This window comes from Sarcophilus harrisii, chromosome 2, assembly GCF_902635505.1.
Source record: "Sarcophilus harrisii chromosome 2, mSarHar1.11, whole genome shotgun sequence".
In the NCBI taxonomy this organism is placed as follows: domain Eukaryota; kingdom Metazoa; phylum Chordata; class Mammalia; order Dasyuromorphia; family Dasyuridae; genus Sarcophilus; species Sarcophilus harrisii.
Window position 1 is genome coordinate 141,423,734 of NC_045427.1, and position 23,204 is coordinate 141,446,937.

Consider the following 23,204-nt stretch of genomic DNA (forward strand, 5'->3'; position numbering starts at 1 on the left):
ACTATGTTCAGGGTCCCCAGCACAACTAAGACATAGTGTCTCCTCTCAAGGAAATTAGATTCTAATTGGAAAGATAAGTATGGACACAAATAAAGCTTATGAGGAGGGTGGTAATAGTAGCAAAATAATAAATAATGTGATATGATGTGGAAGCATCAAAGAAAGAGAAATCCCTTCTAATTGATGAGATTAGGTTAGATTTTTGAGGAGGAGATAGCATTTCAGCTGAAACTTAGAGAATGAATTCATTTTTATCAATCAATAAGAAGTCATTTATTAAGTGTTTTTTGTAGGCCAAGTACTTTTAATATGTTCTGGGGATGCAAGAAAAAAAATGAAATTTCTTGCTCTCAAGATATTTACAGTGATAAGTAAAGATGTGTGGATAAAATATATGTAAAATAAAATTTTCAAATTAGGGACATAATCTTATAACTCAAGAGGCAGATAATGAGGTATTAAAACTTATTATAACTAAGTGGCTATACCCTTTATTATTTTGCAGTGTGGGAAAAAATTTGAGTTGGAGGAGGCAATTGACTGAGTATCTTAATTTGAGAGAGGGAGCAGAAAAACAGTTTTCAGATAGATCCAAGGAGATAGCCTTCCAAGCAGGAAGCAATTTCAAGGAAGCTGACAGTGAATTAAAAGAGAATTAGCCTTAGAAGTTGATAGTTTATGATCTAACCATTCTGAAGAGTAATTTGGAACTATGCTCAAAGGACTATCAAACTGTGCATGCCCTTTGATCCAGCAGTGTCTCTATTTGAGCTTATATCCCAAAGAGATCTTAAAGGAGGGAAAGAGACCCACATGTGCAAAAATGTTTGTGATAGAGTTTTTGGTAGTGGCAAGAAACTGGAAACTGAATGGATGCCCATCAATTGGAGAATGGCTGAATAAAGTATGGTATATGAATGTTATAGAATATTATTGTTCTATAAGAAATGACCAACAGGATGATTTTAGAGAGTCCTGGAGAGACATGAACTGATGCTAAGTGAAATGAGCAGAACCAGGAACTCATTGTACATACAATAAGATTATATGATAATTAATTCTAATGGACTCGGCTCTTTTCAACAATGAAATGATTCAGGCCAGTTCCAATATCTTGAGAGAGCCATCTACACTCAGAGAGAGGACTGTGGGGACTGAGTCTGGATCACAACATAGCATTTTCACTCTTTTTGTTGTTGTTTGCTTGCCTTTTATTTTCTTTCTCATTTTTTCCCTTTTTGATCTGATTTTTCTTGTGCAGCAAGATAATCGTATAAATATGTATGTATATATTAGATTTAACATATATATATATATATATATATATATATATATATATATATATATATATATATTTTACCATGTTTAACATATATTGGATTACTTACTATCTAGGGTATAGAATGGGGAAAAAAAGGGGAAAAACTGGAACACAAGGTTTTTTGCAAGGGTCAATGTTGAAAAATTATCCATGCATATGTTTTGAAAATAAAAAGTTTTAATAAAAAAAAAAGTTGATAGTTTACCTGTAGGGAGGAGCAGACCCAGGAAACCCTGTGAAATAGCTTACTCAGATACTGTATCTAGAGAGGAGTAACATGAGGATTATATGAAGAAAGAATTCACTGGGGTCTTTCAGTATCACAGGTATGAGTTATATTGGCCACATATGTTCCCTACCTGAATTCTTCACAGACATAATACTCTCAATTAATGTCCATTCTTCCTGTGGACTTAGGGGAGTGTTCCTTAGGTTAATGGAGAAGGGAGAGAAGAGAGGGATGTTTTGTAACTTCTCTTACTATGCTATCTTAGTAAATACCTCCACTGTTAAAAGAAAGCATTCTAGTGAGGATTGAGCAGCCACTGTTTTAGGAATGCAGAATCCCATGAACCCTTGAACTTGAAGGTAATAGTTGCTTTATGGGGAGATAGTCTAGAAGAGAGTGCTACAAATACAAGGAGAGGAAAGTCATTAACAGCTTATGGGAATCAGGAAAGGCTTTCTCTAGAAGTTTATACTACAGATGAGTTTGGAAGGAAAAGTGATTCTAAGAGGCAGAATTTGTGGGGAAGATATAAATCAGTTCTAGATGATGTAACGGGGAATTCATACTTTGATAATTTGATGAATTCATGTTCTTATCATCATGAGTCATTCCTTTACCAGTGCAGATTAGAACTCCTTCATGTATGATTCTGTATGATTATTTATGGTTTTCCATTAATCTTCTAAAGAAGATCCATCTAATATTCTGGTGGCTACTTCCTATTCTCTTAATTATTTTACACATAATAAGAAGACACCCAGGATGATATTCTACTCGTCTTCCTTCTCCCAGCCTAATTTGCTCATCTCCCTTTTCTAATTTACATATTTTTGATGATGAAAACAAAACCTAATCTCCAAATTTTAATTAAAATCCAACTAATGGTAAATAATATGAATTCATAATTGATTCAGCCATGTTTTCATGATTTATTCCAAAATTACTTGGCAGTATGGAAATGAAGGTTGGAGTCTACTAAATAGTGTAAATGGATAAGGAAAGATATAGTGAGAGCTCAAGCAGAGAGGAAAGATGCTGTCAAGAACCTTGATGTAGTAAAGCCAGAAGGGCACTGGACCAGTAAGAAAACATTATTCAATAGGACTGAAGAAGTAGAATAGGTAGAGAAGGAGGCTGCAGTCAAATAGTATAGTTTTGAATGATAAGATTAAAAGTAAGACTCTACTGATAAGTAAGTTAGTGGAGTTGGAGGTCTTTGGTGTATAAATCAAGAAATGTTAGAGGGCTCAATCACATTAATGCTGTTGTTCGGAGCTTAACCATAGAAGGGATAAAGAAGTTTATTTAACTTTGTAAAATCAAAGTGTTGGTTGGACTAGATTGTTGGGTCTGTCCAGTAGACTTTACCCAGATTCAGTATCATGCTGATAAGAAAGGCACGAGTCAGGAAGGATGCAAGTGAGCATTCCATTTATTTGTTGAAGGGACATGATTTTACAGAGCAAAATCACAATAGTATAAAAACAGCTGTGGAATTCATGTTCTTTGTTTCTTCTGCCTGAACACACACTTTTAACCAATTTTTCATTTTTCTCACTCATGAGGTCTGCACATACATCAAATTTTTAGGATCATGGAGAGCTGTGTTTAGGTGATGAACGAGCATGTTCTCTTGGTACAGGCTTTCCTGAAGTTTTGGCCTGGACTAGAATTTACACTCTACCTCTGCTCTCTACACTAGATAATCTCTACAGAGATTTTCTGGTTCTAAAATTCTGAGAATCTTTTGAGAAGAAGCCAGTGAGCCAAAGTAATGTCCAAAGTAGGGGAAAATACTTGACAAATTCATTCTTTTTTTTATCTCTATTTGTGAAGTGTCCTCACTTTGTAGCTTGATTATAGGTGAAGTAATCAGAGGAGAATGCTTTCTGAGTTTGCTTTCTTATAAGAAAATGTGAGGTATGGGAAATGGAGACATTCTCGTGCAAATTTAAAAATATGGGCAGGAATCTCTTATTGACATGAAGCTTTTGTTTGTCTTGAAGAATTGTTGTTGCTGTTATGTCCTCAGTAATAAATTAATTTGCCAATTTTTCTTCCGCTACTGTCTATGTTTATGCAGAATTAAGTTGGTAGCCACAGCTAGCTCCATGTACCATTTCATCTTGAGTTAGAAAGTATTAAAAGTCCTGCTTGAAGTAAAAACTGAATTAGAATCTTCTTGCTCTTTCTCTGTCTCCATTTTAACCTGGTAAAATCTTCAAAATCCAAGTCAAATGTCCACTTCTCATCCTAAAACTCTCTGACAGCATTGACTCCCTCTGATACTTTGTCTTCCTAGGGATTTTGTGATAATAATCTCTTAGCTCTCTTCCTGTTTGTCTGATCATATTTTCTCATCATTTTTTCCCTCATTATCTTTTAATACATCATCACCCATGCTCTGCTGGTATCCCTGGGTGTCTCCAAGTTTCTGTCCTAGGACCTCTTCTTCTTTTCTCTTTGGGCTAGTTAGTTGAGGACCTCTTCAGTTCCCATTGGTTCATGTCTATGTGGATGACTCCCAGGTCTATGTATAGCCAGCCTTTTTCTCTCCCTAAAGCTCTAGTACTATATGCCAAATCTCTGTTAGACATTTGCAACTGGATGTTTCACATCACAAACTCAGCAAACTTGAACTCATTGGTTTTTGTTTTGTTTTACTAGACTTGCCTGTGCTCTGAATATCCCTTGTCCTATTAAAGGCACTGCCATTCTTCAAGTTATTGAGGTTCAAAAATTCTGAGTCATCCTTGATTCTTCCCTCTCCTTCAATATCCAATTAGTTGTTCAAGTGTTTATAGATTCTCCCTCACAATATGCCTCTTGTTCATTCACACAGATACCACCATAGTTTTGGTATACATGCCTTTGTCTAGGCTGTCCTATGTTCCTATAATACAGATATTCTTTCCCTAATTAAGCCTCTTTGGATCTTGAGCTCCTTTAAAAGCTTAGTTTAAGTACTGCCTCTTATGGAAAACCTTTCCTTATCCCTTTAGTTATTATTGACCTCTCCCTACTCTTACATTATCATGATACCTGATCTGTTTACATGTTATGTCTTTCCAGAAGAATGCAAATTCTCTATGGAGAGGAATTGTTTCTGTTTTGGGTCTTGAGCTTGATTTGGTTTTTGTTTTGTTTTTTCTTTGAATTCTTAGCACCCAGAATAATGCCTTGTACAGGATGAACAATTAATAATTCTTGGATTGATTGGATTGGATTGGATTGAAATAGATGAAACCGATTTAAAAAATGTTTCTCCTTTCCCACCTTATCATTCTTTCCCATTCAAATAGTACTACACTAGTATCTTTGTTATAATATAAAATAATGTAAGCCCTTTGTTATAGATGACATATAGTCCCTACAGACTTGTGCAGACTCCTTGGGAATAAGAGATCATGTTAAATCATGATAAAAAAAAAAGTCTAGTACTATGCCTTGAACATGCTAGACTATTATTAAACATTTTATTGAATTGAATTTTTAATACTAAGTAATAGCATTACTTAAATTAAATTAAGGAAGTAGAACCAAGCTGAATTCTTTAAAAAACAAACAAACAGAAGCATTGTGGGAGGTCAAAAAAGCAAACATTCTGAAACATTTAAAGATTATTTTCTATCCTAGATTTTTAAAATACTTTTCCCCTCCTAATTATTAGATTGATATGACAACAGGAGTTCTGATATATTACTTATTCTAGGATCTTCTAAATATTAAAAGGAGCTATCTACAGAGATAACAATTAACCTGAAGGAATAAATCAGAGATTTATCTAACAAAAGACCCATCTCTTTTACCAAAGAACTCTGACTCTGGGTTCAGGTTCAGACCAGCTTCTGTCCTGGAAGAGCCTGGTCTCTAAATGAGGAGTACAAGACTTTCTAATTCCTTAAGCTATTCAGGAGTCTCAGAGAAAATCTCTTCAGACTTAGGTTTAGTTCATAACTCAGGGCCTCTTCCAAAGGAAATTAATCAGTTATGTGTGTGTGTGTGTGTGTGTGTGTGTGTGTGTGTGTGTGTGTATTCTGTATTTCTCAAAGAAATACAGAAGGGAGGTGAAGAGTGATTAAAATTAAAACTCAAAATGTATTGCTATAAAACAGCTAAATCTTGTTTTGTTTTGTTCTCTTCCAGGATGCCTGCTTATAACTTAGATTGGCGATATTCTCTCTTCTTCATAACTTACATTGTGATCAATACCTACATCTTCATGTCTGTCTTTCTAGCTGTTGTATACAACAACTACAGAAAGCATTTAAAGGTAACATAAAAAGCAAAAAGGTCAGGAAACATTGGCTGTTGTGTCCTGGGAATCAAAGAAATGAAGACCAATGCCTTTAAAGTTTTGTTTTTTTTTCATTATCATGAAAAACATGTCTCAAAATTCTAGGGACTTTTTCCTTCGATTTTATTGCTGATCTCATCTGTTGCTTATTACCCCTGTCCTCCCAAGAGCTTAACATGGGAAGGAGGCTTCCTTTTTTAGGTCTTTGTTCTTCCCCCATACTTGAGTTATTTCTATGTGGTAGAGATGTAATTGTTTAATGAAGCTCTAAGAAATGTCATTAAAATCTAATGGTATTGGGGCAGCTAGGTGGTGAAGTGGATAGAGCACCAGCCCTGATGTCAGGAGGACCTGAGTTCAAATCTGGCCTCAGACACTTAACACTTCTTAGCTGTGTGACTCTGGGCAAGTCACTTAACCCCAATTGACTCAGTAAAAAGAAAAAAAAAGTCAAATGGCTACCATAAAATATCTGTTCATCCTCCACCATTTAGTTTGGAGCATATAAAGATATTTAAAATACTGCTTCTTTTTATAGCATAGAATAATATGCTGGATTTGGAGTTAGGAAGACAGGAAGACTAAAGTTCAAATGATACTTCTGATAGAAGTAGACAGGTCACTTAAACTTTCAAAAATCTCAGACAATTTCTTAGAATTTATTTGCTAAATTATTGATGGGTTTCCACTCCATGTAATAAAGAGAATTCCCACATCAGGAGTTTTCCACAGTTGCTAAAGGCACAGATCCTCCATAATGCTCTCTGTTAAACTATCCTTAATGGTCATCAAGTGGCACAGTGTGCTGGATTTGAAATCAGGAAGATCTGGCATCACTTCTTCCTCAGTCATTGGCTGTATGACCCTGAGCAATAACACTTAACCTCTCTTGGATTCTCTTCCTTCATAATAAAATAGAGATGATAATAATAGCTCCCACTTCACAGAATTGTTGTGGGGATCAAATAAGATGATAACTTTGAAGTATTTGCTTAAAGTGGTGTTCAAATGTTACCCATAACAATTTTTTATTATCTTTAGAAATAAGAAAAAGAAGCGTACTCCATGTGTATGAAGGACAGGGGAAAAAGAGGAAGGGGAGAGAAAAGGGAATCTGGATCTATGATTTCATTGTTCTAGGGAATTTCCTGTGAGGAAATCCCTAGCTAGCAATACAGAACAGTACTTGCTCTGCAATTTAGAGTCTTAGTTGCCTGGGCCACTAATAGATTTTGATTTACTCTAACTCTGATTACTCTATGATTTACTCACACATCCTGCATGTGTTATAGGAAGCACTTGGCCTTTCTGACCTCAAGGCTGGCTCCCTATCTACTATAATACTTGTAAAAATAAAAAAATAAAAATTAAAAATTAAAATAAATTTGAATTTTGCTTAAAGGACTTGTGATTTATCAATGTGGATATTCCTTCTATTAGTGGAGATTCTCACCATGTCGTAGGAAGTTTACTTCATGAGTTGGCTTGTTCAAAAATATTCATCTGGTGGGCCAACCCTGATATAATAATCCTCTCAAATTTGGCTAGGCTGGTTTTTATCAATTTATGAGAATTTATGATAGGTTCACATCTGAAGCTTCTCTGGCATGGTCAAATCTGCCAGAGCTTACTTCCTTTGAGAATTTAATTCAGTTTATCAAGGCCTACTATGTGCTAGACTCTGGGGGTATAAAGACAAAAACTACATCATGTTTGTATTTAAGAAGCTTACCCAGAAAACCCAGATTCACCTTTAAGGCAGAATAAGGATTTAGAAGTATATGAAACTTTAAAAAATACCATTTTGGACTGAATATGTATACCTAAATGAGATCTTTTTGAAAGGAAAAACAATCTATAGGAATATTTTGTAATAGAATACTAATTTTAGTGGCTGAGGTCAGGTTTCTATAAGCCAGATTTTATGGTCTTTATCATTTCACCACTCATGCTAGGTGCTGGGGATGCAAATATAAAAGTGAGCCAGTTCCTGTCCTCAAGGAGCTTACATTCTTTTGGTTTCTACCGCCAGTATTCCTGAATTTCAGAATTATCTAGCCTAGCCTAATTCCCAAACTGTCTTTTTCCTTTCCCTCCTAATGTGACTAACTTAATTCCAGGGCTTTCTCTTAGAAACATCCTGGATTTTCTTTCATTTCCACTTCTTCTCCTTTGCTGAGATGAGACCTAAGCTATCTGTCATCTGCTACTCTCAGTCCTTTAAAGTGTCAGCCTTTCCAAGAGCTTACATGTACTTAATGCAGGTAAGATGGATTCTGTTTATGGCAAAGGGGGAGGAGAGTAAGTATTCTCAGAGTACAGAGGGAGTTTTTTCATCATGCATGGACATGAGACCAATTTTTATTTCTTCTTTGCTTCTATGTCAATATCAATCCATCAAGTATTTTATTAAATACCCACAATGTGCTAAGACTGAAGATACACGTACAAAGAATAAAATAAGTTGTAAGTGATGAGGAACTTACATTCTAACAGGGGAAATAACACACACACACACATAAATATATGCTCGAGAGCTTAACTATAAAGTGAATAAAATACATACGTATCCGAAGTAGTTCTATCCAAGATACTTTGGAAGGGAGTCAAAACACAGTGATGGGGGAATGGAACCACAGATGAGAAACAAAGGGAAGACCAGGTGGGCTGGACCACAGAATTATCACTAGACTAGTTAAATATGAGTCTGTCTTGCACTTTTAAAAAATTCTTTATATTTTTTTAAGAATGAGATTCGCAAACTGGCTTACATGAAACGTCACAAAATGATAAAGGCTTTCAACATTCTGAAGACCCAGGAGGGCCCAGAATTTGTAGTTAAGGAAGCCCATTGGAAGCATTTAGTAAAAATGGTGGCACCTGACATCAGCAATTCCCACCGGGAGCTCCTTTTGAGGATATCTGATGAGGAACAGAAGGGATATGTGGGTGAGTGTCATAAATCAATAAAGCAGTCTCTGGCCTTTCACCTAATCCTTGTAAAAGGGATGAAAGAGGTGAGGGATGATGTCAAACATTCAAGTCTATTCTGACAGGCTGCCGGTATGACGATCGAGAACCAGGCAGCCAGGGGAATAGCTAACAATGCAGAGGTGGATCACAAATCTATAGCAAGAAAGGCCCTGTGCAACCTTCTAATTTTACAGATGAGTAAACTGAGGCCCAGGAAATTGTGACATGCCCAAGGAAACACAGGTAGTGAATTATCAACAATGTAGCCAAATCCTCTGAGTTCATGTTATTCACTGTATCAAGCTTCCTCACACCAGTTAAAGAAACTGAGAAGGAAAGAAGGAAGGGAACAAGCATTTAATAAATGTTTACTGGGGTTAGGCAGTGAGAAAATAAGCAAGTAAGAAAGACAGTTTCTACCCTTCTGAGGGAAAGATAATACACAAAAAGTAGTAATAAGGAAAGTAAGGGGATAGGGGATGGGAGTTGGAAGGGAGGATTGGGGGAAAGTAAGTCCAGAAAGGAAGAAATCAAGTTGGGGGGGAGGGGAGAAGAGGATGAAGAATGAAAGCAGGTCAGCCTTGACCCTTCCACAAAATGGAGACTCTGTAATGAGGAAGGGGGCAGGCCTTATGGAAGAATATTCCAAGATGAATAGGTCTCAGGGATGGCAAGCTGTTACTGGACAAGGGGGTCTCAAGTACCAAGGGAAGTTCCAGGCTGAAGCAGCAGCAGAGAATGCATGGTTTAGAAATCTAGAAATCAGTACTAGGACTAGAAGAATGAGAGAATGAATTGAGAGTATCTCTATGCTTGAAGGGAAGCTTTAGGAGAGACTTAACTTGCTTCCAAATATTTTATGAGCTGTCATATAGAAGAGGGATTGGATTTATTTTTGTTGGTCAGGACCAGTTCTTATAGGAAGAAGTTATAGAGTATTTAATTTTTGCCTCATTCTAAGGAAAAATAACCTAACCTTAGAACTGCCCCAATCGGAGGGAATTAAACTCAGTAGATAATGAGTTACCTATTCTTGAAGCCCTTGAAGGGGAATCTGGCTGATTTCTTGTAATTTGTAAAGAGCATCATGTATAGATCTGAAATTCTATGATTACATAAATTATAGGCAAGAATTAAATAGGAGGGGAGGTAACAAGAGTATGCAAATGGGAATAGCATGCATAAAAATATGAAGGTTCAAGTTATATCTGGGCAAATAGACAAGGCTATCGTAAAGAACTGTGGAGGGGAATAGTTGCAAAAGTAGGCTGGACCCTGATAATTCATTGACAGACCTTATTTAGGTCCTGTCCTATAAGCAAAAGGGAATCAGAGAAGGTTTCTGAGCAGAAGGGTAACATGAAGAAAGCATTTTAGGATTAATCTGGCTAAAGTATATAATAGTTCATCTAACTTGAACTCTGAGTCATTTGGCAAATGTGAGTGCTTTTTTTTTTTTTTTTTTTTTTTTGCCACTAGCAAATCTGGTGACTGGAACAAAATAGGTACTTAATTAAGGGATTAAATGAGATGATCTCTGAAGATCATCAATCTACCAGAAATGGATCTGCCTTTCTAGCTTTAAATTATTTAAATTAAGGAAGCTCCCCTTTCCCTATCCTTCCTCTATGTGAGATTTAAACTTTACTGGTTGACCTTGATGTGGATGCTTCCATGAATATCGGGAGTCATTTTTGTATTGCAGACAAAAAATGTTTTTTAAGATTAGCTGATCTATTGAACATTCAAGTGATTACTATGAAATTTAAAAGACATCCCCTGGAAATCTGGATGCCCCACGTATATAAATCTTCAGGAAGTCTTTTTATACAAAAGATAGTTCAACACAGGTAAGTTAGTTTTTGCTTTTGGGGGCACTGAGGGTGATGATGACAAGTGATTTTTTTATGATTAACATTTGTATCAAAATTTACCTTTCTGGTCCTTACTCCTTTGCCATTTTTCACCCTATGGAGTATTCCCTTCTCCCTGCTCTGTACCCACACCCTTCCTCCTCCTCTTTCTTTTTTTTTTTTCCTATTGATCTCTCTGTCTCCCTCTGTCTTTCTCTCTGTGTCTCTTTACAACTATCTCTCTTCTCTGTCTTTCTGTTTTATAACCACTGGATTGAATGGAAGGTCCTTAATGCCAGAGTCTATAAATAAGTTACCTCTGATGTAATGTAGTGAAAAATGAGCTGGACACATTGAGGATTCTTATGACTCCAGAATTCATGAGTTGTGTGATATTAGTCAAATGACTTCACCTCTATGTCCCTCCTTTGTAAAATACCATAATAATTCTATTATTATACTGTATAATCAGATATTATAAGAAATGTTATATAATCTATAATATACATTATAATAAATTATATTATATATCATATTATGTGATTAGATATGCCTGTCTCAGAGGATTGCTGTGAAGATCAGATGAAATATAGAGAGAGCACTTTGTAAATATTAAGACTTTTAAACAACAGGTTTTGTTATTTGTTTTGTTTTGTTATTGCTCAGTAAATTTGCTTCATCTGATGGGTAAGAGTTTGGGATTAGATATACTAGTTTAAAAAAGCAAACTAATATAGGGGCATAGAGATGAATTTTAAACTTGGGCTATTATGTTTTATTACTACCATTTATGTACTTAATCAGAAAGAACTTTCACAAATAACCATTATGTTGTTGTAACACCTATATGTTTATAAATTTTAAAAGTTTAATTAAATAAAGGAAAAAAGCTGGCATTTCTCTAGATGTAGGATTTATGCTTATAAAATGGTTATAAGCTCATTCTTATCAATTAAAGCTATAAAACTGATTTGCATTCTTATTGAAAGTATTGTGTTTAAAATTAGATCAAAAGTTGTGATTCAGGATAGAACATTTTGGGAATTTAGAAATTAGAGAAATTGAGATATTTAGTTGAAGGGAGGAGCCATATCCATTCAATGGGTAGGATGTTTAGGTTTAAAAAGGCAGATAGAGTCTGGAAATCTATTATGGGACAGAATATTTCTCTTAGCAATTTTTACAGCCATTGAGATTATTCAGGCTGAGTGTCGTTCTCTGTTTGCTTTCCATTTTCCCAAATGAGTTAAAGGAACTAAAAATATTTGTTTTTAATACATTTTATCATTATCTTTTGTTATTATACCATCGATATTTTCCAGTATATCTTTCCCCAAATTGAATTGGTGGAGTTTCCTTGGGAATTCCCTATTCCAATGAAACCACAAGTCTAATCCCTATTTATTCCATTCCTCCAAACTTTCCCGGAAAACTGTCCTTTGTATTAAAGAATGAAATAAAAAAAAGAAAGAGGAATGCTTTCTCATATCTCTTCTTTGTGACTAAGTTTAGTGGTTTATAATTTAACAGCATTCAGTTTTCATTGTTCCTAGGTTATATTGTTTGTCCACTTACATTTTGTAGTCATCGTGGATGTAGTTTTTCTGGCTTTTCTCATACAATGATATATATTATATATTCATTCATGTTTTTCCATGCTATCCTATCATCATTATAATTTTTCTTACAATTCAGTATTGTTTCACCACATTTGATATCATAATTCTTTTATTAGCCATTTTCCAATTACTAGACATATGTTTTATTTTCTAGAACTGGGGATGTTTAGCTAGGGAAGAAAAGATGCATGGGAGGCATGAATAGCACCTCCAGATATTTGAGAAGTTCCTATCTTTAAAAAAAAACATTAGAAGTGGGAACAAAGGATAAAAGTCACAGAGGCAGATTTGGACTTTATATAAAGGGGAAACTTTCTACGAATCAGAAAACTGTCCAATTTGCACTAATTAGCTTCAGGAAGTTGTGTGAATTTCCTATTATTTATCAAGCTTGGACTGGAGACCTATATTCAGAATGTTAAGATTTCTGTAGAGTTGTAAATTGAATTGGATGGCTTTCTGTCTCTGAGATGAAACATTATGAGTTCATGGATTCATGTCAATGAGAAGTAAGAACAACCTATCTTTTAGTTTAGATTCAATGATGATTATTAAAAGTACAGATTTATTACTTCCAAGTACATGGAATAGGTGGTTCTTTGTCATTCTAGTTTGAGCTTCTGCTCTATATGACTTTAAATTAATATTCCCTGCCACCTCATCCTTACTCCAGCCTAAGCTATGGAGGCCTTGCTTATATTACATTTAGCTTTGTGGCTATAAAGAGAGGCTTTAGAAGAAGTGAAAATTGCATGTTTCCTTAAGTAAATAAATCTTCCTCTTCATTTTATATTTGTCAAATTCCTTTTATCATAAAAAGTAGCCTTAAAATAAATAAGATTATTATGTAGTTTGTAATTTTATATTTTATATACTTATATTTATTATATAACAATTTATTATACTTATACTTTATGAAATAGTTTTACCCTAATCTGCATTGATTCAAGAGATGCATTCAGTAATGCTAAACTTGGGTCTTCAGTTTGCTAAAAAGAGTAGCACACTTGCTGTTAGTGAAAAGTAGATGGAGAGATGTAGTCAGTGAGGTGAAAAGAACCCTAATTTTCAAATCAGAGGGCCTTGGTTTCAGTACTAGCTTTGCTTTTTAGCAAAATCACTGAAGATGTTGGGAATGGGCAGAAGCATATAGGAGGAAGAGAAAGAGATCTCAAAATAATCCAAAACATTGTATGTTGAGCCTTGATCATGTTCAATAACTATGTTTTTCTCCCTTTCTTTCCTTCTCCCCCAAATCTCACCAATTACCATGCCAGGGTGTTTGTATGGATTTACGATGTAATTATCCTAATAAATGCTGTATTCATTGCTTTGGATGAGAAAAATCCATTCATTTCCTATGCGGAGTGGGTTTTCCTTACTCTATATATTATTGAAATACTGTTGAAGTTGTACACCTATGAACCCAAGACATTTTTTGCAAGGAATCAGTTCTGGAACTGGTAAGTAATGATGTCTCTTCCTTTGGGGAAAAAGTGTGTGTGTGTGTGTGTGTGTGTGTGTGCGTGTGTGTATGTATGTGTTTATTTGAGAGAGAGAGGGAAGGAAACAAGGGGTAGGGAACAGGAAAATAGAGCAGGAAAAAGAAAAACTTGTTTGCTTTCCTAATTTTAAACATTCTTAAAATTTATCACCTGTTTCATAAGACTTAGGAAGTGTTGTGATTTAAATCTCAGCAATAAAACCCTTCTGGTTCAGTAAAAGTCCTATGAACTAATTCTATTTAAAACTTTGACAATCCAGCTAAAATTTGACACCAAATAGAGAATAGAATTCATAGATTCTTAAAGTTGAAAAGAGACCTTAGAGATTCTTTAGTTCAGACGTTCTCAACCTTGGGCTCATAAACATATTTTAAAAATATTTTAGTAACTATATTTCAATATAATTGGTTTGCTTTATCATCCTAAGTAATTTTTTATGCATTTTAAAACATTATTTTGAGAAAGGGTCCACAGGCTTCATTAGACTGCTAAAGAAGCCTGTACCAAAAAGAATTCCTCTTGTAGCTCCTTCTGTAATGGCAAGGAATTGGAAATCGAATGGATGCCCATCAATTGGGGGATGACTGAATAAGTTATGGTATATGAATGGGATATTTCAGCAAGAAATGATGAGTAGGCTGATTTCAGAAAAACCTGGAAAGATTTATATGAACTGATGGTAAGTGAAGTAAAGAGAACCAGGAAAACATTGTGCATTGTAACAGCAAGACTGTGAGATGACCAACTATGATAGACTTGGTGCTTCTCAGCATATGGTGATTCAAAACAATTCCAATAGACTTGGGATGGAAAATGCCTTCTACATTTAGAAAGAAAACTATGGAGACTGAACGTAGATTGAAGCATAGTATTTTCATCTTTTGTTGTTTGTTTGCTTTCTTTTTCATGTGTTTTTTCCTCTTTTGTTCTGTTTTTTTTTTTCTTGTACAACATGACAAATATGGAAATATGTTAAAAATAGGTATATGACCTATATCAGATTGCTTGCTGTCTTGGGTAGGGGAACTAAAGGAGGAAGGGAGAAAAAAATTTAAAATGCAAAATCCTACAAAAATTTTTGTTATATCTTTACACATATTTGAAAAAATAAAATATTATTGAGAAAAAAAAATTTTTTTAAACTTCTGTGGTCCAGGCATTTTCCCTGGGAGGGGAATTCTTTACAATAGTCTTCATATATGGTTATTTATCCGGTGTTTTGAATAGTTCCTAGGATAGGAAACTCCTACATGAGGTAATTCTCTTCATTGTGGAACAGTTTTAGAACAACTTTTTAAGCTTATAATGATCTGAAATGTTCCTCTATTGTCACTTCTACTGACATATCTATACCCTCTGGAACAATACAGAATAAGTCTTTTCCTTTGCTATTTCACAGTCATTAAAATGTGTGAGGACAGTACTGTTTCTTTTTTCTAGATTAAATTTCTAAGTTTTGTTTGTTTGTTTGTTTTTGTTTTTGCTGAGGCATTTGGGGTTAAGTGACTTGCCCAGGGTCACACAGCCAGGAAGTATTAAGTGACCAAGATCAGATTTGAACTCAAATTTTCCTCTTCAGGTGCTCTATCTATTGCACCACCTACCTGCCCCCAATTTCTAAGTTTCTTGTACTATTTTGAAGACAACATGGCTTCTAGAACCCTTGGTATACCAGTTGCCCTCCACAGATCCTCCTAATTTGTCAGCAATCTTCTAAAAGGTGACTCTGACCTGAACACAACATTTTCAGGTGTGATCTGATAAGTACAGGGTATGTGTAGTGGGACTATTGCTTCCACTGTTTTGAGTATTATATGCCTGTGACTATGAACTTTTATAGACATTATCTTTCTTAGTCTCTCATTTATGTGGTTTAATTTTTTAAACATAAATATAGGACTTTATCTTTAATCTTCGATTCCATTTTGGTTTTATCTTTATTTTATCTTATAAAATCATTTTCCCTGTAGAATTTTGGATAGTTTTCTTATCCATTGTGTTAATATCTCACCATGTTTTTTTTTCACGAGTTTGACCAATGTACTTCTGACTTCATTTAAGTTATTGATAAAAGTGTTGGCTATCTAGGGCAGAACTAAGGATAGAATTTTCTTGGGAAATTTGTTCCTTTCAGGTAGACATAAATCCATTAATCAACACTTGGACATTGGTTATTCAGTGTATTCTGGATGTATCCTAATTACCATTATATAACTCAGATTTCTTGACCTTGACCACAAGCATATCCTTAAGAAACTTTGCTGAAATCAAGATTCATTATATCTACATTTCTCTGGCCTAGTTATTTTGTGACAAAATTGTTTTAATCTTCCTAATGTGAGTATAGAATACTAGAATTGATGATGTCTATTGACTCATTTCTATCTTTTCTAAATAGTTTCCTGTTTGATTCCATTGAATTTTCAGCCTCTTGATTTTTCTGTTTGTAGTCCTCTGGGATCCAATTTATTGATTTCTCAACTAAGCATCGTTCTCTGTGACAAATTGAATCTAATCTATTTGTTACCCATGATCTTCTACAGAGTCCCTTATTTGTCCTCTACTACTCCAGAATTCTGAACATTATTATTTTCTAAATTTTATTGTAGAGTTCTAGATTTGCATTTTAATTTTTATAGACACCTCATAATCAAGATTCATGGCATCATAGGGCCTAATGTTGATAGGGACTTTAGAGGTCCTCTAATCCGATTTTCTCATTTTATGATTAAGGAAACTGAGGCTTGGGGAAGGGAACTGACTAGCCCAAGGTCACATACGAAGAGCTATCTTGGGATTGAAGCTAATGAATACAGCTTTGTCTTCTAGTCCATTCTCTCTTCATACTATTCTCTTGATACTCTTATCTCTACACTTTATATGTTATACTTTGTGTAATGTAATCACTTTGTTTTACTAGGATTCATCTCTAACCCAGTCATCTTGGACTAGTTTTAATGCTTAGCACAATTCCTGGACAATATGTTGTTGAATTGTTTCAGTTATGTCTACCTCTCCATGACCCCATTTGGGGTTTTCTTGGCAAAGATACTAGAGTGCTATGCCGTTTCCTTCTCTAGCTTGTTTTATAGATAAAGAAACTGAGGTAAACAGGGTTGTTAAGCTATTAAATATCTGAGACCAATTTTGAATTCAGATCTTCCAGACTCCAGGGCTGGTGCCTTATCCACTGTGCCAACTAACTGCCCCTCAGCCATAGTAGGCACTTTAAAATGTTTGCTGACTGACCAAATAGATAGCCTCTGCAGATGTTGCATTTTTTCTTGGAACTCAAAAGCAGCACTTAGAAACAATCATCTGTCATTTTTTAAAAAAAGGCCATTTATTCGTTTTCTTCCAAAGACATTTTTTGTCATTGGAAGAAATGCTCATAATTTATATAAAATAACTCGGTCCAGTTCTTTGACACCACAAAAAGAGCTGCTGTAAATATTTTCGTTCATCTAGGTCCTTTTTTCTTTTTTTATGATATTTTTAGGCTATAGATCTAGTAGTGGTACTGCATAGTTCCAAATCACTCTCCAGAATGGAAAATGATTAGTTATAAGTAGTAGACCTGAATATGATAATTTGTTCATTCTTTGAATAAGTTTTAGTGTTTCTTGAAATCAGAAAATCAGATTGTATGGGACATTATTAAAGCTATTTAGAAATCTTTCTGGTTTGTTTTTAAGTGAGTGCCTCTTAATATAGAAGATAAACCTTGGAATTTTATATTGAATATCCTTATATCCTAATGGAATAAAAATCCATTAATTTCTTTTCCATTCCCTTAGGTTTGATACTTTAATCATCATTGCAGCCTTGATGGCCACAATAGCCAATACTGCAATTAAATCAGGTAAGGATCACATCATTTCTGTTACTGTTGCCTGACTCATGATGGTGAAAAAAAGTTATTAAGCAAATGTTAGCCTTGGGCACTCAAAAGTAGTCTTAAATAAAGGCACAGCCTCTATTCTTCCAGTCTATGGCTAATTACAGTTTTCTGGGTTTACGTCTACTTAGTTTCCATGTTTAAACTTCCTTTTCTGATATAAAAAGACCCTTGGTCATTGGACTATATATTTAAGCTTTCTTAACTTAGTGTCAAGTAGTTCAGAATTGTAAAAAGGTAGTTATGAAGTCATGGGAATCTCAACCATACCCTTAGAGATTTGGGGCAAAAATTCAACATATTTGCTTTAATAAAATACAGCCTGGATTATACTAAATGGCTGGTTCCTCACAGATGTGCCCCACTGATAAACAGATCATTACACCAAGGAGAGTGCCAGGCCCAGCCATAGAATATGGAATGCTTGAGGGAGGGAGTTGAGGGTCCCTCTATCTTCTACATAAGTTAGGGAAGAGCATTAGACATGCCTTTTGATTCATAGGATCATAGAAATAGAGCTGTAAGTCTCTCAGAATTTAGGACTGAACTAAACTGGTCTTAAATGAAGTATCACAGTCTGCCTGGGCTCATACTTGAAACCCTTCCATTGCACTTGCCAAAACTTATACTTCACTGACAGTCTTTGAGAACCTTGAGTTGTCTCTGTATTCTAAAACATGGGGCACTTATGTGACACAGTGCATAGAGTGCTGGAGTTGACATACAAAGACCTGAGTTTTAATCCTGCCTCATGTATGTATTGTGTGGCTCATGGTAAATCATATAACCTCAGTTTCCTTATCTGAAAATGAGGAGATTGGATTCAACGGCTACTAGGTTTCCTTCCAGCCCTAAATCTATGATCCTATGAATTATCCTCTAAACCAATAAAAGTTCAGATTTTGTTAATAAAAGGAATGGACAGAACAATGGTAAATCAGCAGATGTGTGTTATTTTCTAGCCATTGAATACAATAGTCAACAGATCCTGGATATTATCTTCATATTGAGACTCCTCCGGCTCATAAGGATTGTTGACAGCATTCAGAGGTAAAAACTAAAATTATATAAATAAGTAAAAAACCTCAAAGAGTGATATATGGCACAAGTATATCATAGAATGTTGGAACTGGAGAGAACCTAGAGATCCTCTCTAATCCTTAATTTTATAGATCAGGGAACTTGGGATTGGAAATGGGAATTGGTTTATCCAAAACAAGTTAGTGCTTGATCCTGGGTCTTTTAGAAAACTGTTCATGCTAAGCTTGATACATAATTGCTACTCTCAGCGATAAAAAATAGAATATCCTAGGCTGAAACTATTCTTGTATTAGAGATGAAAATACAGTCAACTAGATGAATCAGAATGATAAATGGGAGTGGGGGTGTATATATGTAGAGAGAATAAAAGAGGGGGATACATGAAGATGAGTTTGTTTTGGGAACAAGCTAATGAGGCATTTTGGAAAAAGAGAGAGAGAGAGAGAGAGAGAGAGAGAGAGAAAGAGAGAGGGAAGGAGGGAAGGCGGGAAGGAGGGAAGGAGAGAGGAAGGGAGGAAGGGAAGGAAGGAGGAAGGGAGGGAGGGAGGGAGGGAGGTTTATGCTTCCAGTCTGGTTTTGTGATGTAGAAAAATACAATCAACTGCTTACTACCTTTTGAGGAAGGAATGAAGAAGCTGGGGTCTCTATAAACACAAACGCCTGGGGAGCTTGGGCAAATCTGTGTCAGTGAGATGCTTTTGCTAGAGAACTGTGGTCATTCTCTGACTCGGCACTAGACAAAAGTTTTCAGTCATCTCCAGGACTCCTCAGGAGTGTTCTTCCCCAAAATAAGAGGGGAACAAAACCAGCTGAGGCTGAAAAGCAAGGTGTTCCAAACCTCAGGTATTTTCCTGACTGCAGATGCCTTGAATTTACCCTCCAACCTACCTTAATCTTAACTGCCTACCCTTTTGACAACTGACACTTTGACAATCCATGCTGACTTCAAATTCTGCATGTTTCTGTGCTCCTGCTTGCATTTATTTTTGATTCCATGTTTTTATCTCCTCCCTCTAGCAGTTGTATTTTCTTATTATCTTTTTATACCTTGATACCTATTGTTACCCTGAGCTCCTTTTGTACTACATTCCCCCTCCTCCCCCCAAATATCAAAGCTTTCTAATCTAGCAGTATAAGCCATTAGGTCCCATCCTTAGGGCTCTTGTCAAATATCTTTCTTGATGGCTATTAACCATAGTCTAGATACTCACAAATTCCAGGTATCTGTTGTCATTACCTCCTTTTATAAAATAAGAGACTTTAAGGGAGAGGATGAGATTGAGGAAAAAACTATTGCTGAGACATCTGTGTCTACTCCCAAAGATTCTGATGAGATTTACAAATGCAAATCTTGGTAAAGAGTGAACTTTTTTGACATAAAAAAAAAGAAGAGTCACAGGATAGTTTTTTAACATTTGAAAAGCCAGGGAAAGATCTGTGTGCCATATTGTTGTGCCATATTTCCACTACATTTGCACCTTTGTCATAGTTTTGAAATTTTTATTTGAACCTTAGATTCCGGGTCATATTGACAACCTTAATTAATATCATCCCCACGATGCTGACATTTGGAGGACTTGTTTTGGTAAGTGTGCTTGGTAATATTTATTCTGAAAATAAGAGTCATATACATTCTTGTTCCTGAAAACTATTCTTCTGAGAGACTTTTAGATAAAGAAAACAAAGGCAATGTTATTTAAAGTCATTATAATTAAATAGTTTATAGAAGATTAAATCTTGGCCTGGATTTCTTAGCAGTATCAAAATATAATGGATAAGTGGATTTGGAATCAGAAGTACTTAGGTCTGAGTCCTGTCTCAGATACTTGCTAGCTAAGTGACCTTTAGCGAGCCACTTAGTCTCAGTTTCCTCATCTGTAACATGGGGATAGTAATAATCATATCATCTCAAAGAATGATTAAAAGAATAAACAGGAAATAATTAGCAGAGGGAAGACACTAAAATTAAGAGAGTTTGGAGAAGGCTTCCAGTTAAGAAGACAGGATTTTAGTTGGATCTTAAGGAAATTATGGAGATCAATAGATAGAGTGGAAGAAGGAGATCAGTCCAGGGATGAGAAACAGCCAGAGAAAATGCCCAGAGCTGAAAGAGTGTCATTCATGGAATGATCAGGAGACTGTGACACTGGATTGAAGAGTATGTATTGGGGAATAAGGTGTTACAAGACTAAAAAGATAAGAGAGTACAAGTTATGTTGTTATAGTTATTATTATTGTTATTAAAATCATCATTATGATGTCATTATTAGCTACCAACTGGTTAAATAGTTATTGGACTTTTCTTTTTAAAAATAAGTTCAAGTTGAAGCCATTATCACCAATTTCCCATGTATGCTTTTTAGTTTACTATAAAATATAGCACCTGGTTACCTAGCTGGGTTTTCTTGCAACATAATTCTTCCAACTCCTACCATCCTCTTGAATATGAATGGTTCAATAGACTCACTTTCCAGGTGGTGTACTACATGTTTGCTATCATTGGCATGGAATTATTCAAAGACAAAGTCCAGTTCTTCTCTGAGAGTTCCACAGATACTCATGCTCTTGACTGTGGGAACCCAGCCTTGAAAGATTCAACATTTGCCCGGAGCAGATACTGTAAGAATAATTTCAATGACCTCGCCTCTTCATTCATCGTACTGATGGAACTCACCGTGGTAAATCAGTGGCACGATATCCTTTCTATGAAATTAGGGGAGGGTGCCATCAGAAGGCATAAACTTGAGAGGGTTAGACCAAGAGACTGCTAGTATGTCCACTGGAAAAATTATTTTCTAAATTTTTACTTAGATTTATACCTGAAGCTAATAGGAAGACCAAGTATTTGATTTTTACCATGTCACATAGAAAGGCCCTATTTTGCATTAAGTCATTGTAGTCGCAGAAGTATATAAGATCATAGAATTACAAACTTAGCCTGGAAGGGATCTTAGAAATAAACAACTCCACTTCTCTTCATTTTATAAAAATTCTGAGACCCATAAGAAGTTAAATGTCTTACCTAAGGTTAATCAGCTAACAAGCACTTGTTCTATCTACTATGTGCCAGACACTGTGCTTAACGTTAGAGATACAAAGAAAGGCCAAAAAAAAAATTGCTTTCTGCTTTCAAGGAGCTCACAATCTGATGGGGGGGAAGACAACTTGTAACCACATACAAGTAAAATAAATGTATAGTAAATTGGAGATAAGGGGAAAAGCACTAGAAGGGATTGGGAAAGGCTTCCTATGGAAGTGGGGATTGTGGGGATTTTAGCTGAAGGAGTTAAGAGGTGAAGATGAGAAGAGAAAGAATTCCAGGCATGAGGGACAGTTCTTGAAAATACTTCAAGGCCAGAGATGGAATATTTTATATGAGAAACAAGAAGAAAGCCAGTGGTACAGTAACATAGTATATGTGTAGGGGGGAGCAAGGAGTAAAAAGACTGGAAAGGTGGTGGGAAATAGATTGTGGAGGGCTTTAATAACCAAGTAGAAAAATTTATATTTTTTTTCTGGAAGCAACAGGGAGTTATTGAATTGGAGAGTGATGGGGTCAGATCTGTACTTTAGCAAGAACAATTTGACAATTGAGTGGAAGATGGAGTGCAATGGGAATTGAGGAGGCAAGCAGACTAATTAGCAGACTATTCCTTAAGTTTAGTAGTGAGATGACATGGCAGTTTCAGAAGTAGTAGTGTCAGAGAGAGAAAAGGACATATTAAGACAGTTGTTACAAAGATAGAAATGACAGAACTTGTTAACTGATTGGATATGGGAATGGTGGTAAGAGAGTGAGAAGTCAAGAATGATAATAAGATCTTGAGCTCAATGACTAGAAAGATGGTGGTATCCTTGACAGTAATAGAGAAGTCAGAAAGATTTGGATGCAGGAGTGTGTGTGTGTGTGTGTGTGTGTGTGTGTGTGTGTAGTTAATGAGTTCATTTTTGGTCTTGTGACGTTTAAGGTCTCTACAAGGCATCTAATTCAAGATGTCAGTGGGCATCTGCAGATATGAAACTGGAGCTCAGGAAAAAAATTAGGGCTGGAAAAACAGATCTGAGACTCATTTACATAGAAACTGCAATTGAATCCATGGGAAGTGATGGGATCACAAGGACAGAGGAAGAACAGAAAAAGACCCTAGTCAGACCTCCAGGAGAAATCCACAAGTAGTAGGAACAATCTAAAGAAGATTCAGCAAAATCTGTTTTTTGTTGTTGTTGTTGTTTTGGTTTTTTTGGTGACTAGTGTCATAAAAATCTACAGAGAAAAGATTAGCAAGAAGAGAGTGATCAACAGTTGTCAAAAGCAGTTAAAAGCAAAACAGTTGTCAAGAAGGATGAGGACCTAGAAAAGTCCATTAGATTTGGCAACTACCAGACTATTGGTATCTTTGGAGAGAATCATTTAGATTGAATTAAGTGAAGGCATTTTGAAGTCTGGGGAGACATGGATATATTTGTA

The 23,204-nt window shown here is 35.5% G+C and overlaps 1 protein-coding gene across 2 annotated transcripts in view; it reads left to right on the forward strand.

Moving 5' to 3' along the window:
* Positions 1 to 23,204, forward strand: part of LOC100931191 (two pore calcium channel protein 1A-like) — a 49,616-nt gene that overhangs the window by 21,169 nt on the left and 5,243 nt on the right. Inside the window, exons 8-16 of one of the 2 annotated variants that reach the window (XM_031950984.1) lie at positions 5,697 to 5,823; positions 7,968 to 8,111; positions 8,595 to 8,796; positions 10,526 to 10,670; positions 13,570 to 13,755; positions 17,595 to 17,659; positions 18,658 to 18,745; positions 20,252 to 20,321; positions 21,211 to 21,430. In XM_031950984.1, coding sequence (XP_031806844.1) covers positions 5,697 to 5,823; positions 7,968 to 8,111; positions 8,595 to 8,796; positions 10,526 to 10,670; positions 13,570 to 13,755; positions 17,595 to 17,659; positions 18,658 to 18,745; positions 20,252 to 20,321; positions 21,211 to 21,430 — 1,247 coding nt within the window. The remainder of the gene's footprint in view (positions 1 to 5,696; positions 5,824 to 7,967; positions 8,112 to 8,594; positions 8,797 to 10,525; positions 10,671 to 13,569; positions 13,756 to 17,594; positions 17,660 to 18,657; positions 18,746 to 20,251; positions 20,322 to 21,210; positions 21,431 to 23,204) is intronic. The other variant, XM_023494820.2, reaches the window with a different exon arrangement.